Source organism: Rhodamnia argentea, chromosome 8 (genome assembly GCF_020921035.1).
Source record: "Rhodamnia argentea isolate NSW1041297 chromosome 8, ASM2092103v1, whole genome shotgun sequence".
Taxonomy (NCBI): Eukaryota; Viridiplantae; Streptophyta; class Magnoliopsida; order Myrtales; family Myrtaceae; genus Rhodamnia; species Rhodamnia argentea.
Genome location: NC_063157.1, coordinates 14,641,198 through 14,660,877, shown reverse-complemented (window position 1 = coordinate 14,660,877; position 19,680 = coordinate 14,641,198). Strand labels below are relative to the sequence as shown.

Sequence of the window (19,680 nt, the reverse complement as noted above, 5' to 3'; positions counted from 1 at the left end):
GTCAACAAATATAATTCTTTCAATCAATATTCGCCGAAAATCGCTAACATGATGGTCTAGCCAATTATGCTATATGACACGGCCGATATTTGACATGAAAGAAGTTAAACGAAACGACATTGTTTTGAGCAAATCCTCTGAATTTTCTCATTTTCGTTTTATGATTACTATTCATCTTCTTCCTTTGCCCTTAGAGAGGCAAGGTTAGGGGTGAGCATGGTTCTAGAGTAAAATCGAGAATCGGAGAACCGAACCGCCGGTTCCCGATTCCGATGTGCCAGGGTCCGATTTTCGATTCTGCATTTTGAAAAATCGCAGGTTCCGATTTCGCTTCTCAATTCCATATGGAACCGAATCGGAACCGGAACCGGAACCGGATTTTTTAAAATCCTAATTTCCTAATTCCTACTTTCTATTTCAGTGTTTCTACTTTTACTTTCTATTCTCACTTCTTCCTCAACGCAGCATGCCCGACGGTCTCCTCCTCTCTCGCGTGAGACATTTTTCCAATCCTCTGAAACCTCCCAACGCAGCACGCCCGATGGCCATCCCTCATCATCTACCGGGCTTTGCTCCCTCTCCAGCCCTTCAACGATAACCCTTCCCTCGCGTCCATCGTCTCGTCGAACGGCCATCCCTCAACGATGCCCGACGGCCATTCCTCACTGACACCCCAACGGCTATCCCTCGATGACTTCGAACGACCATCCCTCAACGGCGCCCGAGGTTCGTTGATTTTGCAGGTCGATTTAGCTTTTTACACAATCAATTTGACGGCTTCTGTTTTCCTTGTTCTTGCGACTCTTAAGTGCTTTAGAAGAAAACAACAGTAGCTTGATTAGTCTCGTTTAGTCCCGTGATCTTGTACAGCTTTGTATTGATAAGTCTTGGACTCGAGTAGATACCGAAGTAGTTCGAACTTGAGCACAAGCTCCACTCGACATTTGATGGCACCCCAGATTTATTTGCATGTGTTTACTGATTCAATTCTAGCATTAAACCTGTGTGATTAATCGAGCTTCTAGATTCCAGTTGGTCTGGTATTTCACACGTTAAATGGTTTTTGTTCATTTTAATTTTCTTCTCTCTTTTTTTTTTTTTTTTTGGTGCTCGGGGGGTGGGGTGTGTTATAAATATTTTATCTTGAAACTTTTATGTCTACTAAGCATGATAATAACCATAACTTAATTTTCTAGTTCATCTTTTTGATTAATTAATACTTGAAAGAAAGGCATTGCAATAACACTTTAGACAGGTCAACATGCATAAATGGAATGAGTTGTTAAATAGGGTGAAAATAACATATATACAATCAGCAAGATGACCCACCTTCAAAGAAGTAGTATTTGATGGGGTTGTTGCAGGAGTTTGTATTTGGGGGATGCTTCATGCAGATGGTTTTACTTCCTAGTTTGCATTTTCAGCTGATTATATGTTTTCACTGATTGTGATTGTAAACTCAAACGAATTGTCCATCTCACTAGTCTAGCTGATGATACAAAGTTTAAAAGTCTTCTCTGTCGTGGAACATGTGATGAATTTGTTCTGGTTGGAAGCAGCTGAACTGTTGAATCTAGGATAGCTTGGGCTCAAACTTGGAGTAGATAGTTGAGTCTATCAGTGTTGCTGGTAGTTTGAATGCATTTCTTGTTCCTAAGCTTGGACCTATAAGAAAGACAATAAAAGAGAAATTTGACAAATATTATGGGAATTTAGATAAGGTGAATATGCTGGTGTTGATTGCCATTGTGTTGGATCCTACAAAGAAGTTGAATTATGTGAGTTTCCGTTATCGACAAATTTATGATGATGAATTGAGATTCAATGAGATGTATGATAAGGTGAAGAACGCATTGGAGCAATTGTATGAATTTTATGAGCAATTGTTTACTTCAAGCAAACAAAGCTGTGGTGGCCAAAGTCTAACTACTAGTAGTAGTAGTTCCAATTCCGTTGATAATGAAGCTAACAACAAGTATGACATCCAAGTTTGGCGGAAAACCTATATTCTCTCAAAGAAAAAAGCGCACGATGGCAACAATTCCGAGCTTGATCAGTATCTTCAAAATAAAGATGAAGAGGCTCTTGATCTTGATCTTCCGATGTGGTGGAAGACTACTGGTTCAAAATATAAAAGTCTATCTTTGATGGCTTGGGATATTTTGTCTATTCCCGTAACTACCGTTGCTTCGGAGTCAACTTTTAGTATATCGGGTCGTGTGCTTGATGGCTTTCGGAGTTCATTAACTCCTAAAGTTGTGGAAGCTTTGTTTTGCACTCAAAATTGGTTAAGAGTCGTTCGTATGCCGATTAACATTGAAGAGTACATTGAGATTGCAGAAAAGTTTGAGTCAGGTAAGTGATATTTATATGTTTATATATTGTAATTCCTTTGTATATATTTCGAAAGAACGTTTTATTTAATCTCTTCCATTTTTTTAAGATATGGATTGTCTTAATGAGGATATTATCCTCGGTAATTAAAGCTTGCTAGTTGAAGTGGAATTGCTATATGTGGTGAGGCTTTATATTAATTGTTTCAGTTTAGTTAACAGTAATTTTACTTTAAAACCAATATTAGTTTGTTGTTTCATTTGGTTTCAGGTGGTTAGATTTTGGGTCTCATGCGATTGGAAGGGAGGTTCATGATAAGCTGTTTGCATGTGGTGTTTCAATTGGAAATTTTTGTTTGCTTCATCATATCATAATTTGTGATTAGCTCTGTTGTTCGATTTTAAGCTAGTTTAGGACTTTTAGTGGGATTTTATGAATGGGATGAAATAAAAAGCAGGGGACTTTTAGTCTGTTGTTTCCACATATGCAGTATTGAGGAGTTTCATGAAAAATGTCCCTCATGTTTTCAGTGAAGGGAATTTGAAAACTCTAGCATCCTCAACTTGACTTTCTGTATCCCTAAAAACCCTACTTAACCTCTTTACTTTGGTCCTGCTGATTTTGTTGACCCTTGAATAATGGCAGTTACACAAATTATAATGGGTAGCTGCTGCGGCAGACATTTGCTTCTGTGAGCCTTTTTTAGGCATTATGATGATTACTTGATTGGTGCCTTTCTTTTAGTTGGGAAGCATGATACATTTATTGTTCAATACTTTTTTACAAAATGTTGTTGCTTTTGGAAGTCATTGTGCAAGTCTGTGATGTTATGCTGCTAGTTGCTATGCATGGTTTTTGTTTCAAAGAAACTTGTTTCTGAGTTGCGTGTAGTAGTTGCCTGTAATTACTTGATTAGTGCCTTTCTTTTGGTTGGGAACCGCGATACATTTATTATTCAACACTTCTTTACAAAATGTTGTTACTTTTGGGAGTCATTCTGCAAGTCTGTGATGTTATGCTGCTAGTTTGCTATGCATGGTTTTTGTTTCAAAGAAGCTTGTTTCTGTGTTGCGTGTAGTTGCCTGTAATTGTGGCTGAAGGCTATATTCTCTAGTCTCTGATTCTGGTTTGGGAAATCTTATCCTTTGTTTCTTCCCTATTTGTCCTAAAGTGAGTTGTCGATTGTGGTTGGGATGTCAATGGTTCCGGACTACAATTTCGCTTAGAAGCCAAAATCTGTTCCTCAATTGTTTCATGATGTCATTTTTATGTAATGTATGATGCTTCAGTTTGCTAATTTAGCTTGTCGTATTGATTTAGTCTTGTGCACTGTTGCTACAAGTTTTAATATTCTCTGGGTACAAGCATGTTGTCCTCAATATTGGGTACCTTTCAGGAAAAAGATATTTCCTGTCATGCACTGATGTGGGACGTGGTGTTGATCTTTTCAAAAAGTTGCCCAGATTGTTCGACTTTTTTTGAACGCTCGGAAAATCGTTTTAAATAGGCTTTGACAGTTCTTCCGAAGTAGATGTTTTTGATTCTTTTTTCTATTTTGACACAAAAGGAATTGTATTGACAAGTTCTAGGGTACCCTAGAACCAAATCCGAAACCCGTGACGGGATAAGTTCCAGGGTATAGAGGGTAGGTTATAGGTTTCAAAAATGAGGAACTCATGCTTAGCGGGTAGATTCTAGATGGAACCTACCCGGAACTTGGAACCGCTCACCCCTAGGCGGGATAGCCTCCGACTGGAGTCAAACTTTTACTAAAAATGATTCAAGTTTTTGTTTAAATGATGGGCTAATTCCCTAAAAAAGCATCAATTTTAGGTCTAATGACGATTCTTGCTCAAACTTTGTTTCATCTCATGAAAAATCACCAACTTTAAGTAAAGTCCCGAATCCGACCACTATTAATTTGAAACTAATTAAGGCTCGTTTAATAAAGAATCTGTATTGAGTTACATTAAGTGGCATCGCCATTGTCATGAATTCGAAAAGTTTGTCACCGAATGATCGATTTAGCTAGTCAGGAAATATTTGAGGCACTCGCACTATCTATGTTTGAAGAAGAGCCAGTGAAGACTCTTAATGTTTAGTATTTAGGAGCTGAGTTAATAAACATGATGCGCTTCGGGCTTCGGTGTATGCAGTAATTTCATGTTGATTTCTTCATTATTCAGCTACAACACTTTTCTCCAACAAGCTTGTAAGATGGAGTAGATTAAGTACGTGGTCACCAACAAAAGAAGGCCAACGATTGCTAATGGTCGTCGCATTTTATCATCTGGTTTTTTTGTTTGTGCAACTTTGAAGGCAAGTGAAGCTGCCAAAGATGTTGAAAATGATGCTTGCCTGGTACAAGGTGTACATCTCTAAAAGCCAAAACAGGTCTGCACTTGAGGCAATTGAACGAGTCGCTAAACTATTTCTAGAAACAGCAATGTTCAACAGGTTTGAAGATGAAATCTACAATAATGGCAGCCGGATTTGCTATTCTCCAAGGGAATTAGCCCTGTTTATCTAATTCAACAAACTTTAGAAAAAAAAAATTAAAATTTATTTAAAGCAACATATTTACTTTTTATCATCTTAAACAATTTAAACGAAATTAAAAATGAATAATTTTTTCTAATATCCACATACTCATAATTAAAAGAAAAACACAATTGAACTTGTACATAAGCTAATTATATTCGAACTCTTCCTTTCTAATTTTCTATTACACGGCTATTAAACTAAACAACAATTTTTCAAATTTTTTAGGCCAAATATTATATGTAAAATTCGACAAATGTTTTTATTGTTATTTTCTACGCCCAATGCAACTACCCAAATAAAATGCATATAAAAATACTGAAACTAATAATATAAAGAAAAATAGACGTGTGTAATAAAAGGTTTACCTACGCGGACCATGTAACTAGTTTGAATTCATTAACAACGGCAAAATTATCCAACAAAAGCATTAGGAAAAAGAAACGTAGAAAAGGGCCCGAGCTGCGATATGCTACGAAAAGCAAGTAGTAGTCTTACGAGCTTTTCAGCCCCATGGTTGGAAAAAAGAGTTCCCAAGGTGATAACACATTGAACACTCGTGTTCGAATCCTAATAAACCATGATTTGTATTCCTGATAATTTTTTAAATATCCAGTCTTAAACTGCAGAACTTGTGGCAGAGGCCTCGCATAGGGCGCTTCACGATAGCACCTTGGCCAGTCATTATAAGTCGGTCACCTGAAATGCACGTTTGAGAAAATCGCATCGAATTCTGAGACCTAGCCTCAATTATCAACATCGAGTAACCCTCTCGGACATGTAACCGACGTGAATTCTAGATCCAGCTGGGCAGCTGTTAAGACGTGAGTATGAGAACTAAAATATGAACCTCCTTCCGAGTCGTGTAAGTGGGAATCTATAAGACGCAGCCTAGCAAGCTAAACCATGGAAATTACATGGAGCTCGAGAACAACAACAATCACCAGGATAACTGAGAATAGACAGCCTTAACTTTGCCTCTCTCCAATCTATAATCATTCTATACCATGCACAAAATTGGGAAAGATACACAGCAAGAAACAGCAAGGACCGTAGCGAAAAAAGAGAAATCAGCAAGAAAACATACCTTATCCTGACTAGAATCACCATATCACTCTTTGACCAATAAATTAACAAATCGATCTGCCCTGGAGGCTAATTGGGCTTTTATACAATGGTGCTTGCCTCCAAAAGAATATGCATCTAACCTGAACCACATCCTCAACAAGCCAACTGGACACCTGAATAAGTATTCTCCCCAATATTTTGACAATTTGATCTTTCCTGCTTAGCATTTATAGAAGCCTATGCCATTTCTTTCATCCGTGTGCTTTCTGGAATGCCAGCATCTCCGACAAATCTCCCCATGCTTTTTATCTCATCAGCATCTCCAGCAATCGGCAGGGAGAATCAAGAACTTTCAACAGCCAAAACTACAATCCGCATAAACCCCACTGGTACTGCTAAACAAGACGGTGTTGACGCAAACCCTTCCCAAAGTGAGGTTGCATCAAACGTACATACAAACCATTCTTGGACATTAAAGAATCATGGGTTCCTTCTTCCACAATGCGTCCCCCATTGAGAACTACAATGCTGTCGACGTGCCGCATCATTGCAGCTCTATGGGCTATAAGAATGGTGGTTTTGTTTCCCATCACCAGCGTATCAAGAGCCTCCTGCACCACCCTACTTGACTCAGATTCGATGGATGAGCTAGCTTCATCTAATAACAATATGGGAGCATTCTTCAAAACTACACGAGCAATTGCAATTCTCTGTTTCTGTCCTGGGGTTAGATCAACACCTCTCATCCCCACATGCGTGTCATAACCATGAGGCAAGCTGCTGATGAAATGATGAGCATTTGCTATTCTAGCAGCCTCCTTCATCTCTGCTTCGCTTGCATTGTGCCTGGCGTAGATGATATTTTCTCTGATGGTTGTTGAAAATATAATGGGTTCCTGCTGAACAAGGCCTAGGTGGTTTCTCAACCATCTCAAGTTGTAAAGCTTCAAATCTCGTCCATCTAGCAAAACCTGACCAGCAACTGGATCATAGAATCTTTCAATCAAAGATATTATGGTGCTCTTTCCAGATCCTGAAACTCCAACCACCGCCACAGTTTGTCCCCCATTTACCTTAAGACTGAAATTACTCAGGACCAATACTTCGGGGCGAGTTGGATAACAAAAGTCAACATTTTTTAACTCAATACTCCCATAGACATTAGGAGGCTTCATTGCCGAAATATCATCAGGGTCGATTTTAGGCGCTCGGTCAATTATGTCAAATACAGATGTAAGAGATTGCCGTCGTTTCAGTATATATGGAGCCAGTCCAAAAGGCTCCACTAGAGCAAATGTTGCAAAGGAGAAAACCATAAATTCCTTCATGCCAGTCGGTGGATCCATATGTTGATTCTTAATCAATAATGCAGTGTACCACAGAAGAAGGGCATTGCAAGCGAAAAGTAGAAACTGGGAGAAACCAAATGCAAAACCAATTGCCACTCCATGAAGAAAACTCTGCTTGAGTATTCTCTTTAATTGTGATCTGTACAGCTCCATGACTTTGTTACCAGCACAAAATGCAACAACGGTGTATATGTTTCGAACCGCATCCTCAAGGACCAAAGATGCCTTCCTGTGCATTTCCTGGATACCCCTTGAGAAGCCACCAAGCCATAGTTTCTGCAAAACCAAATTTGGCATCTGATCATTTATTCATCAACAAGAGGGTAGAAAAGATACCATGCAACAAATATACTTGGTACTGATAATGGACAGCTTATCAATCAAGAACAGATGCAGATACAGAGAGCAAAGAGATGTTTTGGAAATGCAGACACTATAGGGCCTGCTTATTTCAGATTAAGTAAAAGCAAAAAATACTTCCCCACCAAGATTTACAAATTATCCAAATCCCAAAAATTCGAGAAATATTATTGTGAATCTACATGTTAACATATATATATGGTGCAATTTTCCATAGGTTCAAAAATTTCATAAGTTCATTTGTTGCAAAATTTAAATCAAGCAAAAAGTAAAAGGTAGAAGTGTATCCAAACACCCTAAGGGTGTCAGGATAGATGATAATTCAACTAAGCTAGCAATGAAGAAGCTTAACACAGAAGCAAACAGAACTAAAAGGGATCTCGTTGACTATCATCAAACTATGGAGAAGCGTGCCCATCTAACCTAAAGGATAAGCAGTATAGAAGCCCAAAAATAATGACCAACCTGGCCCTTTGATTAACAACTTGAACACAAGTAGCTTGCAGGAAATTAACAAATGCTTCATCAGAAACAATCATCAAATCTTGCAACTTGCAATTCTGTAATGATATCATCACAAATGAAAGTACAGTCTATAGGGTTAGCATGCCTACATCAGTTCCCACGTAGCTTCACATTCCTACGGTTCATTCCCTTCCTTCCACATGTTTTCATGTTTCAAAATGTCTAAGACTCTAATCAAGACTCAATCATACAGCTGATCAGGGGTATAAATTGTCAAGTGTTGACCAAATCAAACTTATCAAAACAAGTTCCTTTTCTCCAAAAGAATTAAACCATCTTTTCATCAATGGAATCTCTAAATTGCTTCTGGAGCCTAATAATAGTGAGTGGTAATCAAAGCTTCTTTCTCTTCCAATCATCAATTTAATGCAGCTGCGGTATCCTCATCAGTACTAAAAAATACAAGATAATGGTTTTAATAACTAATATATGTTCCACTCCCACTACGATTAAAATTTAAGCATCCAGCCATCCAGGTATATGATAGTAACAAAAAGAAGGTATCAAGCTTGGCCAATAGGATCATAACATCCTCTGGGGTCAGTAATTTACACAAATCAGGAATATTGCACTTCAGAAGGATTAGGGCTACTTAAAAGCTTAGGAATCAAGTCACTCTTCTCCACCCAAAAAAAAATAAAAAGGAAAAAAAAAAGTCACTCTTCACAGGAGGGACTGTCAACTTCTCGTGAACTGACCAGGCCAGGAAGAAATACATAGAAGACAATTAGCATCAACAGTATAACAACAGAATGTGAGATTGACCACAAAGTTACAGATTACTTACACCAGTGGATTTAAGATTAGAGGGTCAGCAGTTTAAAAAAGGAGCCCATCAAAATATTTAAGAAAAGTAGTTGAAACCGGATACGGTTACTCTTTCTTTCAATGGCAAGTGATGGCAGGGAGTTTTGTGAACAATAGAGATTTGACAACAAGAAGTAGATTATGAACACACCTGTGCAATAGCTGAAACAGTAAGAACGGGCAGGGTTGCACAAGCCACAAGTGCTAGTCGCCATTGTAACAGCATCCCTATAAGGACAGCCACAATAACAGCAGCACTGTCCTGTATAAATATGGAAAGACGATTACTAAAGGCAGCCCGGACAAAAGTAGCATCATTTGCTAAGCGCATGGATAGAGTGTCAGCACTATTCTCCTCTTCATCAAACCATCCCACTTCATTGCGAAGCATTGCTGTTTCAACAAGGTAAACACCCATCACTTCATGTTATAAGACAAGCTTATGGGACAAGTCCAATGAAGAATGGAAGAGAAAATAGACTTATTTATAGACGTTACCTGAAAACATCATCCTACGAACTCTTTCCGTCATTTTCTCCCCCATGATACCAAAATAGAAGTGCTGAAGAAAATTGGCCACTACAGTTACTACTCCCATGCAAGCTATGATCAAACACCATTTATCAACCTCCTCCCTCAGATGAGGACCTTCGCGAGATCTATAGTATGCTGTTACTATCAAGGCGATTACATAAGCAAGTAGAGGATTAAAAGAGCCAAATATTGCAGCACCAACACTGCCTAATGCAGCATAAAGCCATTCTGGGAAACTAAGCTCTGCCAATCGCCACAGTGACGGTGCTTCCCCATGTGTTCTGTCCTCTGCATCCTTTGATTTTATCGGCATATCATCAGAGTGACTATGTGGTCGACTAAATGTTTGAGAATGTGAACGCTCATTTTTCGGATCTGATGTCAGAAGGGGTGAAACAGGAGACTCGGGATCTGAACCGTTCACTTGTCGTTGTACAGACTGAACATCAATCTTTGGTAACTCTGGCAATCTCATCTCAAAACTATCCTGCCTCCTCATTGATGGCTCATTATCCCCTGCATCTGTTGGGATACCATTTTCCTGCATATGCTCAGGAGGGGGGCTCCGCACTTTTGGTGATTCTTGTAAGCTATAAGTAACATCTGCTGGTCGAAATCCATGAACGCCAGGAAACCGCTGAAGAGAGGGTGATTTTGCCATTTTGGGAGATGAAGGTTCTTGGAAGCTATGATTTACTGAAGAATCCTTTTCAATTTCAAAAGCAGCAGTAGCTCCTTTATAGTGTTTAACAGGCATCCTGAAAGCAAAAGAATCACCCATCATTTTGGATACTAGACATCAGCAAGTTAGCATTATCTTTAAGCAAAATTATGTACCTCCTAGGAAGCTTTGCTGCTTCTTCGCATCTAAGAAGCTCTGCATAAAGACCATCCCGGCCTACTAATTCATCATGTGTGCCCATTTCAACGAGCTGTCCCTCCTCCATCACAGCAATGTAATCGGCATTCCTGATGAGGCTAAGACGCCGAGCAATGATTATAGTAGAGCGCCCCAGCATAAGGAGATCAAGAGCTGCCTGGACAACCTTTTCAGCCTCAAAATCAAGTCCACCAGTGACCTCATCAAGCAGAAGAATTGATGGATTTAGAAGCACAGCTCTCGCAATAGAAAGTTTAATTTTCTGTTCTTCTGTCAATGCCAAACCAGCTGTACCGACCTGCAACGCATACAAGCTCCTTTTACATGGAATTGAAAGAGAAAAGAAAAGCCATTTAAAAGTTCCAATTAACCTCAGCATTTCAATCGTGCATTCAAACTTCTGAATTTTACCTGTGTCTCATATCCTTTTTCGAGTGAAGAGATGAAGGTATGTGCATGTGCAATTTTGGCAGCTTCCTCAATTTGATCCACTGTAACATCCCGGCCATAAGCAATGTTATCTCTGATGCTCAGGCTTAGTAAGGCAGGTTCCTGGGTAACCAGTCCTATTTGGCGTCTTAGCCATTCCAATTTCATATTCTTAATATTTTCTCCATCAAGAAGAACTTCTCCTGCATGAGAAAAAAATAAGAACATGGGAATCTGCAATCCCGAAATAGTTGTAAAAGATCTCAATGGGACTTTCGGAACAGAATGTCTAGGGACTATAGTAAAATGAGGAACTTATTATACCTAAAGTGGGATCATAAAACCGCTCCATCAGAGGAATGATACTGCTCTTCCCTGAACCATTCCGGCCAACAAGTGCAACAGCTTTCTTAGCAGGTATGGTGAGATAAAATCCACTCAGAATAGGGATTTCAGGGCGAGAAAGATAGCTGAAATACACATTCCGGAACTCAATATTTCCTTGAACAGACACCAAAGTACTCCCATCATGATTGACTGAAGAGGATGATCGGCTAATCATCTCAAAAAGTCTATAAGCAGCAATCCTTCCTTGATCAAATGAGTAGAAATTTGTTGCAGCTTGATTCAGACCTCTACACATACATAAAAAAAGTTCCCTTTGAGAAGGCTGTGAAAATAATGGTGTGACCTAAAAGTAAAACATGTAATCAATATGCTTACAGCCCACTTAGTATTATAGCAAACAAGGCTGCTATGACTTCACCACCATGAGCCTTTCCACGCGTAACTAGGAACCTCCCAACCCAAAGTTGCAAGGCACAAGAACATATTGCAAGCCCATAAGTAAATCCAAGCCCAAGTCCTTGCACGAGACTTATCAGGATACCATATCTCAGAGTCGCTTGCAGTGAAGTTGCATATGAATACTTGGCCAATGTTTCATTGGTGAATGCATATAAGGTCCTAATACATGAAACTGCCTGCATATTTGAAACATATCAAAATGAGGTAACAGCTTCAACATTTCTCCGAAGAAGCGACATGCTAATGAATCAATTCTGATACTAGAGCTTTTTTATTTTACCTTACGCCTACAATTAATGTATGTGCTTACCTATCTAATATAGAGGGAGACTTTTCTGCCATTTCTTCAACTTTAATAGAATCAATATTTGATTAGAAACTTTGTAAAAAGTCCAGAATGACAAGTCAAGACTTCAATCATCCATGGCTTAGTTCGTCAAAAGTAAAAGTCATTAAGCAGGCATTATAGGTGGAATAAGGAATCATCGAGATTGCTTCCCTAAGAGAAGTGCCCCGTTCCTTTGAATGTCATAGAGGCTCAATCCAAGTCAACAGAACTTAGAAATGTATGTAAACATCACAAAGCAAAAAGAACATACCAAACAAAAAAACAACAAAATGTTTATCGGGTCACAGGTGAAGTCCAGGAACCAAATCATGCAAGATGACATTTGCTCAAATATTGATGTTTCTACCAAGTTTTGATGAAGATGAACTTTGCAAATCAAGTAAGAGTCCTAAGGGAGTAGGATTCTTCTGATAGATAAATTACCATTCTTATATCTTTTAGGATTCGATTCTTATTAGGATTCTATTAACTTTCCATTTTATTTTGAATAAACTATTACATTCCCTAGGTATCCTATTTCAACTAGGAGTCGACCTTTAGAGAGTCTATTGTTGTCCTTCTTTCTTCTCAATAGAGTCGACGGTTATTTGAATTTTGCAAGTATTTGCCTTGGTATTGTGCGATGCAATTCTTCTCTCAGGTGGGATGCTTAAGAAACCCTAGGTGTGATGCTTAGTAAGCTTTGAGTGTGAAGCCTAAAGATTTATTCTCTTAATTCTGAGATTTGTCATCCTACATCAATGTAGGTATCAGGCAAAGTTTCCTCCCCTTTCTCCCACAATGGTTACTGATGTTGAGTTGAATTCCAAGGTTGGTGAGTTGAAATTCGAGCTGGACACTTGGCGAAAAGATCATGAACGCTGTTTCAAGCAACAAAACAGCAAGATCGATGAACTCTCTGAGCAAATAAAGTTTTTTATTGCACTAGGAGTGCTACCAATGGAAAGAACCATTGATCAAGTCGTCCACAAAATTGAAATACTAGAGGTGTTCAAGATTTTTCAAGTATTAGAAAAATCTGAACTCGAGAAAGAAGATCTTAAATCACATGACAATGTTGATTGAATGAAAGAGACTGAAAATAAAAAACATATCAAGTAAGGTCGATGGCTCGAAAGTTGTGTGCTTCAGGTGTGGAGATTTCAGTCACGTTGATTATAAATATCCAGTAAAGGTGCATGCTGGGAAAAACAAGGAAAATTCAGTTCAAGGTGGCTGTGAAAATCACGCAAGCAAAATTGAGGATCTGGATTTCATAATACCATCCAACGTTGATTATCAGAAAGAGTTTGATCATGGTTAGCGTCAAAGCATGCCATAATCAAACTTCTTTCAGCTAGAGGGAAACTTATAATGACCCAGATAAAGCTGAAATATTCAATAGTTTGACGCTTCAAAATTTGAGGACACAGTTTTCTCTAAGCAGGGGAGAATGATGCAGCCAACAAAATCATGAAAGACGATATTTACTCAAATATTGACATTGACTTCACAAATCAAATAAAAGTCCCAAGGGACTAGTATTCTTCTCGCAGATAAATTAGCAGTCTTACATCTTTTAGGATTGTGATTCTTATTAAGAATTTATTAAGATCGTTGTAATTCTATCCTCTGAAAAGCTTTGAGTGTGAAGTCAATGGTTATTTGAATTTTGCAAGTATATGCTTTACGATTGCTCAATGCAATTCTTCTCTTAGGATTATGCTTAAGAAACCCTAGATGCGATGCTTAGGAAGCTTTGGATATGAAGCCTAAAGATTTATCCTCTATTGTGGGATTTGTCATACTACATCAAGATGGCCACAAACACGTGACACAAGAATCATATGTTCATCAACAAGTTGTTTAATCCCTAGCAAAGGGTATTTCTCCGGCCTTCAAGCCAAAAGCATTAGGTTGATATAGCTATATTCCAAATTTCCAAAAAGGGGGAAAACCTCTAAATAGGCCTAAGTTCACATTGCCGCCTCACTTTCAAAACTTAACCACCAACATTAACTTCACATCAGATGATAATATTTCCAGCCAATTTCAAAAGGATATCATACGCTATTCATTGAAAACTCAGCTGTGTCTAAGTACAACTGCATGGACAACTGTGTGGATATGTACATCTACATTTAAGACGTTAAAAATGCTTTCGAATCAGAATTATAAATCTGACTAGTGACTTACCCAAGAGATGCCGCAGGTTAAAAATAATTATACTCGGGTTTTTTCCAATAAATCACATTTTATACTTTTTAGCTCTCACATTGAGTACAAATCAATCCCATTTAATGTAAAGAAACTGTGGCCAAAACAAAGATTCCTCTAACCTTTATGGAACTAAGACATGAATCCAATAATTTCAAAGCACAAACATGCACCAAACACTAACATATTTTCAAAACCATAATATAAAGAAGCATTACCAAATAAGGATAGCGATTGAGTTGGTCAAAGTGGACATTGTCCTAGAACTTACCATACCTAATATCAGAATGTTAAAAGGTCCACAATTCCTATTCATTTGCGGACACATGTCAACCGTGGTTGCATTAAAACCTCACTCTATTTAATTGTAAGATTCATCATCTAAATGCAACATTGAAGCAGGTTGTTTAATATGTTTTGAAAGCAAGCCAGGTGATTTGAGATTGAATCTTTCTAGAGGGAGATGACTTGTAATGTTCCCCAAAGCCTCTATAAGAATATCCCAACTAGAAAAACCCTATGAGGCTTTCAGGAAGATTTCTGGAGACTGCAGTTGTGTGCAGCCCAAAATGGGTGTTGGTGAATACTGTAAGCTGAAGGAAATGGGTGTTGGTAAATCCTGTAAACTGAAAATTAAAAATCAATTTCAACAAGTTGTTCATAATGTCCACCTTCAGTCTTTTAACCCAAACCAATTCCCACTGTTTCCTAGAAAAGCTAGAAACCTGATAAAAAAATAATATAGGGAAGGCCAAATATTGTATGTTAAGGCAGCAGATCAGTACATTCTAATGGACCAGACTTAGAAGGTTTCTGACTGCTTTGGTTGGATACACACTTCATCAAACAAAAAGAGAGGCCTCACACATGACATGGGTCACATTTGAACTCACAAAGAAATTGTTGGTAGTCACACAAGATTATCTTATACACAAAATTACTATAAAATTGCTTGGGAAGGAAAGCTTTCTCAAACCCAGAATATAATACATCAACGAAGGAATGTCTCAAAGGTTATCCCACACAGTACATTACTAGAAGATTTTGCTCTAAAAAATCTCAAGAAGATTAAGGGAGAAGGGAGAAGAGAGAAGCAAGGTAGTGAGGACCTTTTAGTATGCAAACCTAGAAAAATTACTTGTCCTGAAGCAGTGCATTTATCTTTTGTTTTGTTTTTTTTTTTTTTGGGTAAAGGTGAGAAGAGCATTTATCTTTTGTTTTTACTTTAATTTTTCGAGTTCAGTGAAAATGGATAGTTGAGTTAAAAGAGAAGCAATAGAGAGTTACAAATTTTCATAGGATCCAAAAGTCACCATTTAAAATCAAGTTGTATTTACAATTCAATTTTCACTTGATCTTTTTTCATGATTTTTGTGCACCTCATAGTCATCCAACTTCAAATTTATACTCTTCATAAACATGAAATCCGTGACAGAAGTATGCAATGCATGTTCATACACCGCAGGTTTTAGCAAACATAACTGCTGCTCCCCCCAGCCCCTTTCTTTTCCCTCCTCCCTCCCCTCGCACAGGGTTATGGGCAAAATTATAGAGAAGTGACAGTACCTGTTCAGCAATGCTAGCTGCTTCTGCATATGCATCTTGGATATTCTCAGCAAGCCTATGAAGAAATATATTGGATATTCCTCCAGCAGCAACAATGAAAGGACCAGTTGCTAACGTTATCAGGGCAATCTGCCAACAGTTGACAAACCCAATAGCTAGGCCACTGAAAAAAGTGGCCATGTTATGAATATAATTTCCAACCTGCAATTAAAAAGGCTCATCCAATTACTAAAAAGTAACTAAATCGAGAAAATGGTTCCATTACTTCAGTCCCACGACAATAAATTTCAAAAAGAAAAGGTTCAACACAGAAGTGCACTGAAGAGACTATACTTTTTCGCTGAGAGCAGACTGAATGAGTAGCACGTCACTTAATACTTGGCTCACGATGTCCCCATTGTTCCCATATGTATCGAAAAAACTCATGTCCTGGTTAAGCAACACTTGAACATACTTTGACCGGATGACTGCCGTTTGTCGTTCCCCCGTCAATATCCAGCATGAGACCTCTATTACACAGAATAAGTTAGTGTTGTGGCAGCAATGTATCACCTTCTAATTTGTAGATAGTAACAAATGACAAAATTTTAGAAAATGAGTGCAAGATTATCAAATCTTACCAATCCAACCAAAAGCAAAGACACCAACCGCGATCCAAAGAAGCGATAGAGAGAGCTGCAGAAAAGACGTACAAAGAAATGAAAGTGTAAGATCAAATCTACAAATCACAGTTCACATATAACTTAAATCAAAACACGCAATACTAATAACATGGTTATATATATATATGGTCATTGGCAGGACAATAGACCAGAAGAGTGCCCTAAAAGAATAGGAACCAGGCTTCGTATACAATCACCTCCTTCCCAATGAATTTTCCACCAGAGACATGATTGAGAACTAGCAAGCGCCAGATCATAAAGTATCTCCTTTCATCAATCAATATCTCCAATTAAATCACACCTTATGACATCAATGACCGTTTTTAAGGATATGATGTTCCTCACTGATTCTTCGATAAATCTTGAAATTTCAGCAAAACATCCATCACTCACTACTTTATCAAGAAAAAGAAAACAAAAAAGATCACATGCCAATACAAAATCAACCTAATGACAGTGGGGTCCATGTCTTGATGATTTCTCCAAATACACGATTCCTTAAACATCGCCTACATTGTCAAATACATCAATTATACAAGTAACCCTCTCTTCTGCCTTGTGGCTATTCACTTTAAGAGGGGAGGAAGAGGACAAATGGCCGAATACAAGCATGTCTATTGGACATAAGGATGAACAGCCATAGTATTGGGGATACCGCACTGACACCTCATACATTTTTTAAGTAACTACACTAGACACCTTATGCTTTATGAAATATCTACTACGGCACCTTATGCTTTAAAGAAATATTATAATGACACCTCATGCATTTTTAAAAGAAGCTCTATGAAGTCTAAATGGACAGAGATCGACAACATGGTTCAATATTATACCATATACATGCACAATTTGAGATGACTGAAAGCAATTCACTACTGACAAAATAATGGATTATTCAACAATCTTATAAGTGAACACGGTAAAGGTCATAACCACTGCGGTAGACCTATTCTAGGTTCAATTACCTTAGTGGGCCGTGAGAGTCACTTCACTGTAGAATATGAAAGGTGTCACAATGATTTAAAAAAAAAAAAACAAGCAAAGAAAGTATCATTGTGCACACATGGTACTTTATGAAGCATCCCATGTACTGGAAACCGAGGAGGTGACAATACCTTACATATAACACATAAGGAAAAATCATGCTTGACGACCATTGTTTTTATTTATATCTTCAGCCTCAACTTTCAAGAAATTACAACACACTTTACCTCTAATATCCATCAGACTTAACGACTCTTACCAAATCCTTGCAAGGCATATTTCTCATCTCAAAATAACATACTCTAGATATACATTTATAAATCCAATTACGCATTACAAACCAATTAGAAAAACTATGCTTGGCATGTTTAGTTTTAATAACATTCCTTCATCTTTTTCTAATACATAACACTTCAGCTCCACCAACCAATGGGTTCCCAATACTAAACCCATAACAAGGCATATTTTCGTTTCGAGAAAAGATTTTGTTAATGAGTGCCTCGGGAGACTTGTTAAGAAACCAAATAAGGAAAGTATGCAGTTTTCAACACATTGTTTTTCTCACATTATGTTTAAATGTTTTGGAAATTCAGGTAATCTTTCATAGAAAGTGCTTAGCAAGCGCACTAGGGGCACTTTGCTAACAAGACACATCCTAGAGTATAAAATTTCACTTATATCGGCATCAAATTTCAATTTTTAAGCTTGGGTCACGATGAATCAAGTCAAAAAAAGTTGACTGGAGTACACCTTACTTCTTTTCTCACTAGAGAATACCCAACTCTCCACATGTTTACCTCGCAAACATATTTACTAGCTCAAAGTAAAGGAGACACAAGTTGTTCGGTGCCTTTCCACCCCTTTGGCTTTTGTGGTGCATAAAAATTTCCCAAGGACAGAAACATATAGAGAATGACAAAATCAAACCTAATGCAGCTTGCACCTATGACTTTTATTTGTCATACAGAAGAACAACAAGAGGAAAACAACTTTTCTGGCCAGATGTATTGGATCCGATCCCACTTTTGCAGTGAAGTTTATTGTCTACCAACAATTGTTCAAGTTCATAGGTCGATTGGCTGGCTTGCAAAAACTGCTAGATTCTGAAACAAATTTAATTAGCACAGTGTTTACATGAACAAGTCACAAGCCTACAAGTAGAACTCCCAACAATAGTTTGGAGATATTAAACAAAAAAAAAAAATCCACCAGCTTTAGCAATGAGCCCTGGGTTTCTAAGCAGGTGGGAAGATCAGCTAGGGTATACATGCCATTGCTATAGCTCAAGACAAAACCAAATCAGCCAAATTCCTTTAAAAAAACCTCGCAGGGCAGCAGAAAATTTATCAAGCAAGTCATTCAACACAAGCACTTGAGTAAAAATCACAACTTTCCCCCAAAAAATAACCGATCCAATAAATCTCCCTAGTTCATATAAGCTCATTTCAGCTCAGACAAGATATCTCCTTCACTAAATGCACTAGCTCCTCCTCCCTAAGCCCTACTGCCAGCAATCTTCCTCGAGCCAAACAGAACCAAATTAGCACTGCATGAACCATACCAAGACTAGGGTTTTGAAGAAGGTCCAGTTACCTCTTTAAACCTGTGAAACATCTCGGGATTTGAAGAAGGTGGAGTCGACGCTCCTCGCGGATCCCCTAAGTGAAGGACGTGCACAATCTTGGCGAAGTAATGCAAATAAACGACGAGAGCGGTGCCGTGGGCGGCGGCGGCGAGAGATCCCACGATCATCAGGCCCCAATCGAGGCGGTCCGCGCAGGCGAAGAGCCGCGAGAACGGCACGGCGGCGGGGGGCGGCTCCACCTCCTCGGGCTCCTCCATCTCCTCCTCCGGCTCCACCTGGGCACCGGCGGGGCCCCCGGGCTCCGCGCTCGTGTCGACGTACGGGGAAGGGGACTCCGGCGGCTCGGACACCTCCGAGACCGGCGTCAGCGGCTGGACGTGCGGCGGCGACCAGCCGAACAGCCCTCGCGATATCATCATCTCGTCGCGCGCGCTCCTCGCTCAGCTCCCCCCACCACGAGCTCCCTCAATTTCACTGTCTCCAAAACCTAGAAGAAAACGTCGCAATCTCTCTCTCTCTCTCTAGAAAGCTCGTCAGAGAGAGTAGAGAGAGGAGCTCTGACGCCAGTGGGGATCTGCAGAATAACGGAGAAGGCGGAGGCGGAGGAGGAGGAGGAGGAGAAGGAGGAGGAGATTCAGCTTCAGCGACAAAACATCTTCTTCGATTCCCCCACTCTCCCTGTATTTCCGCTTTATTTTTTCGTG

The 19,680-nt window shown here is 38.9% G+C and overlaps 1 protein-coding gene across 1 annotated transcript; it reads right to left on the bottom strand.

Moving 5' to 3' along the window:
• Positions 1–5,714: 5,714 nt before the first annotated feature.
• LOC115725845 (ABC transporter B family member 20-like) lies at positions 5,715–19,468 on the bottom strand. The gene is made up of 11 exons (XM_030655486.2): positions 18,985–19,468; positions 16,366–16,420; positions 16,079–16,254; positions 15,746–15,946; positions 11,551–11,810; positions 11,152–11,462; positions 10,810–11,030; positions 10,356–10,696; positions 9,483–10,276; positions 9,136–9,377; positions 5,715–7,568 (listed from the first exon to the last, which is right to left on the bottom strand). The coding sequence occupies exons 1-11, from the start codon at positions 19,393–19,395 to the stop codon at positions 6,339–6,341; spliced, it is 4,242 nt and encodes a 1,413-aa protein (XP_030511346.1). The 5' UTR covers positions 19,396–19,468; the 3' UTR covers positions 5,715–6,338.
• Between the last annotated feature and the right edge of the window lie 212 nt (positions 19,469–19,680).

Bases quoted from the DNA above. Each gene is read 5' to 3' on its own strand.
- LOC115725845 (XM_030655486.2), bottom strand. From the start codon at position 19,395: ATGATGATATCGCGAGGGCTGTTCGGCTGGTCGCCGCCGCACGTCCAG. The intron at 11,463-11,550 runs GTAAGCATATTG...ATGTATGTGTAG, and splicing joins GCTATAATACTAAGTGGGCT to AGGTCTGAATCAAGCTGCAA. The intron at 10,277-10,355 runs GTACATAATTTT...TTTTGCTTTCAG, and splicing joins GCAGCAAAGCTTCCTAGGAG to GATGCCTGTTAAACACTATA.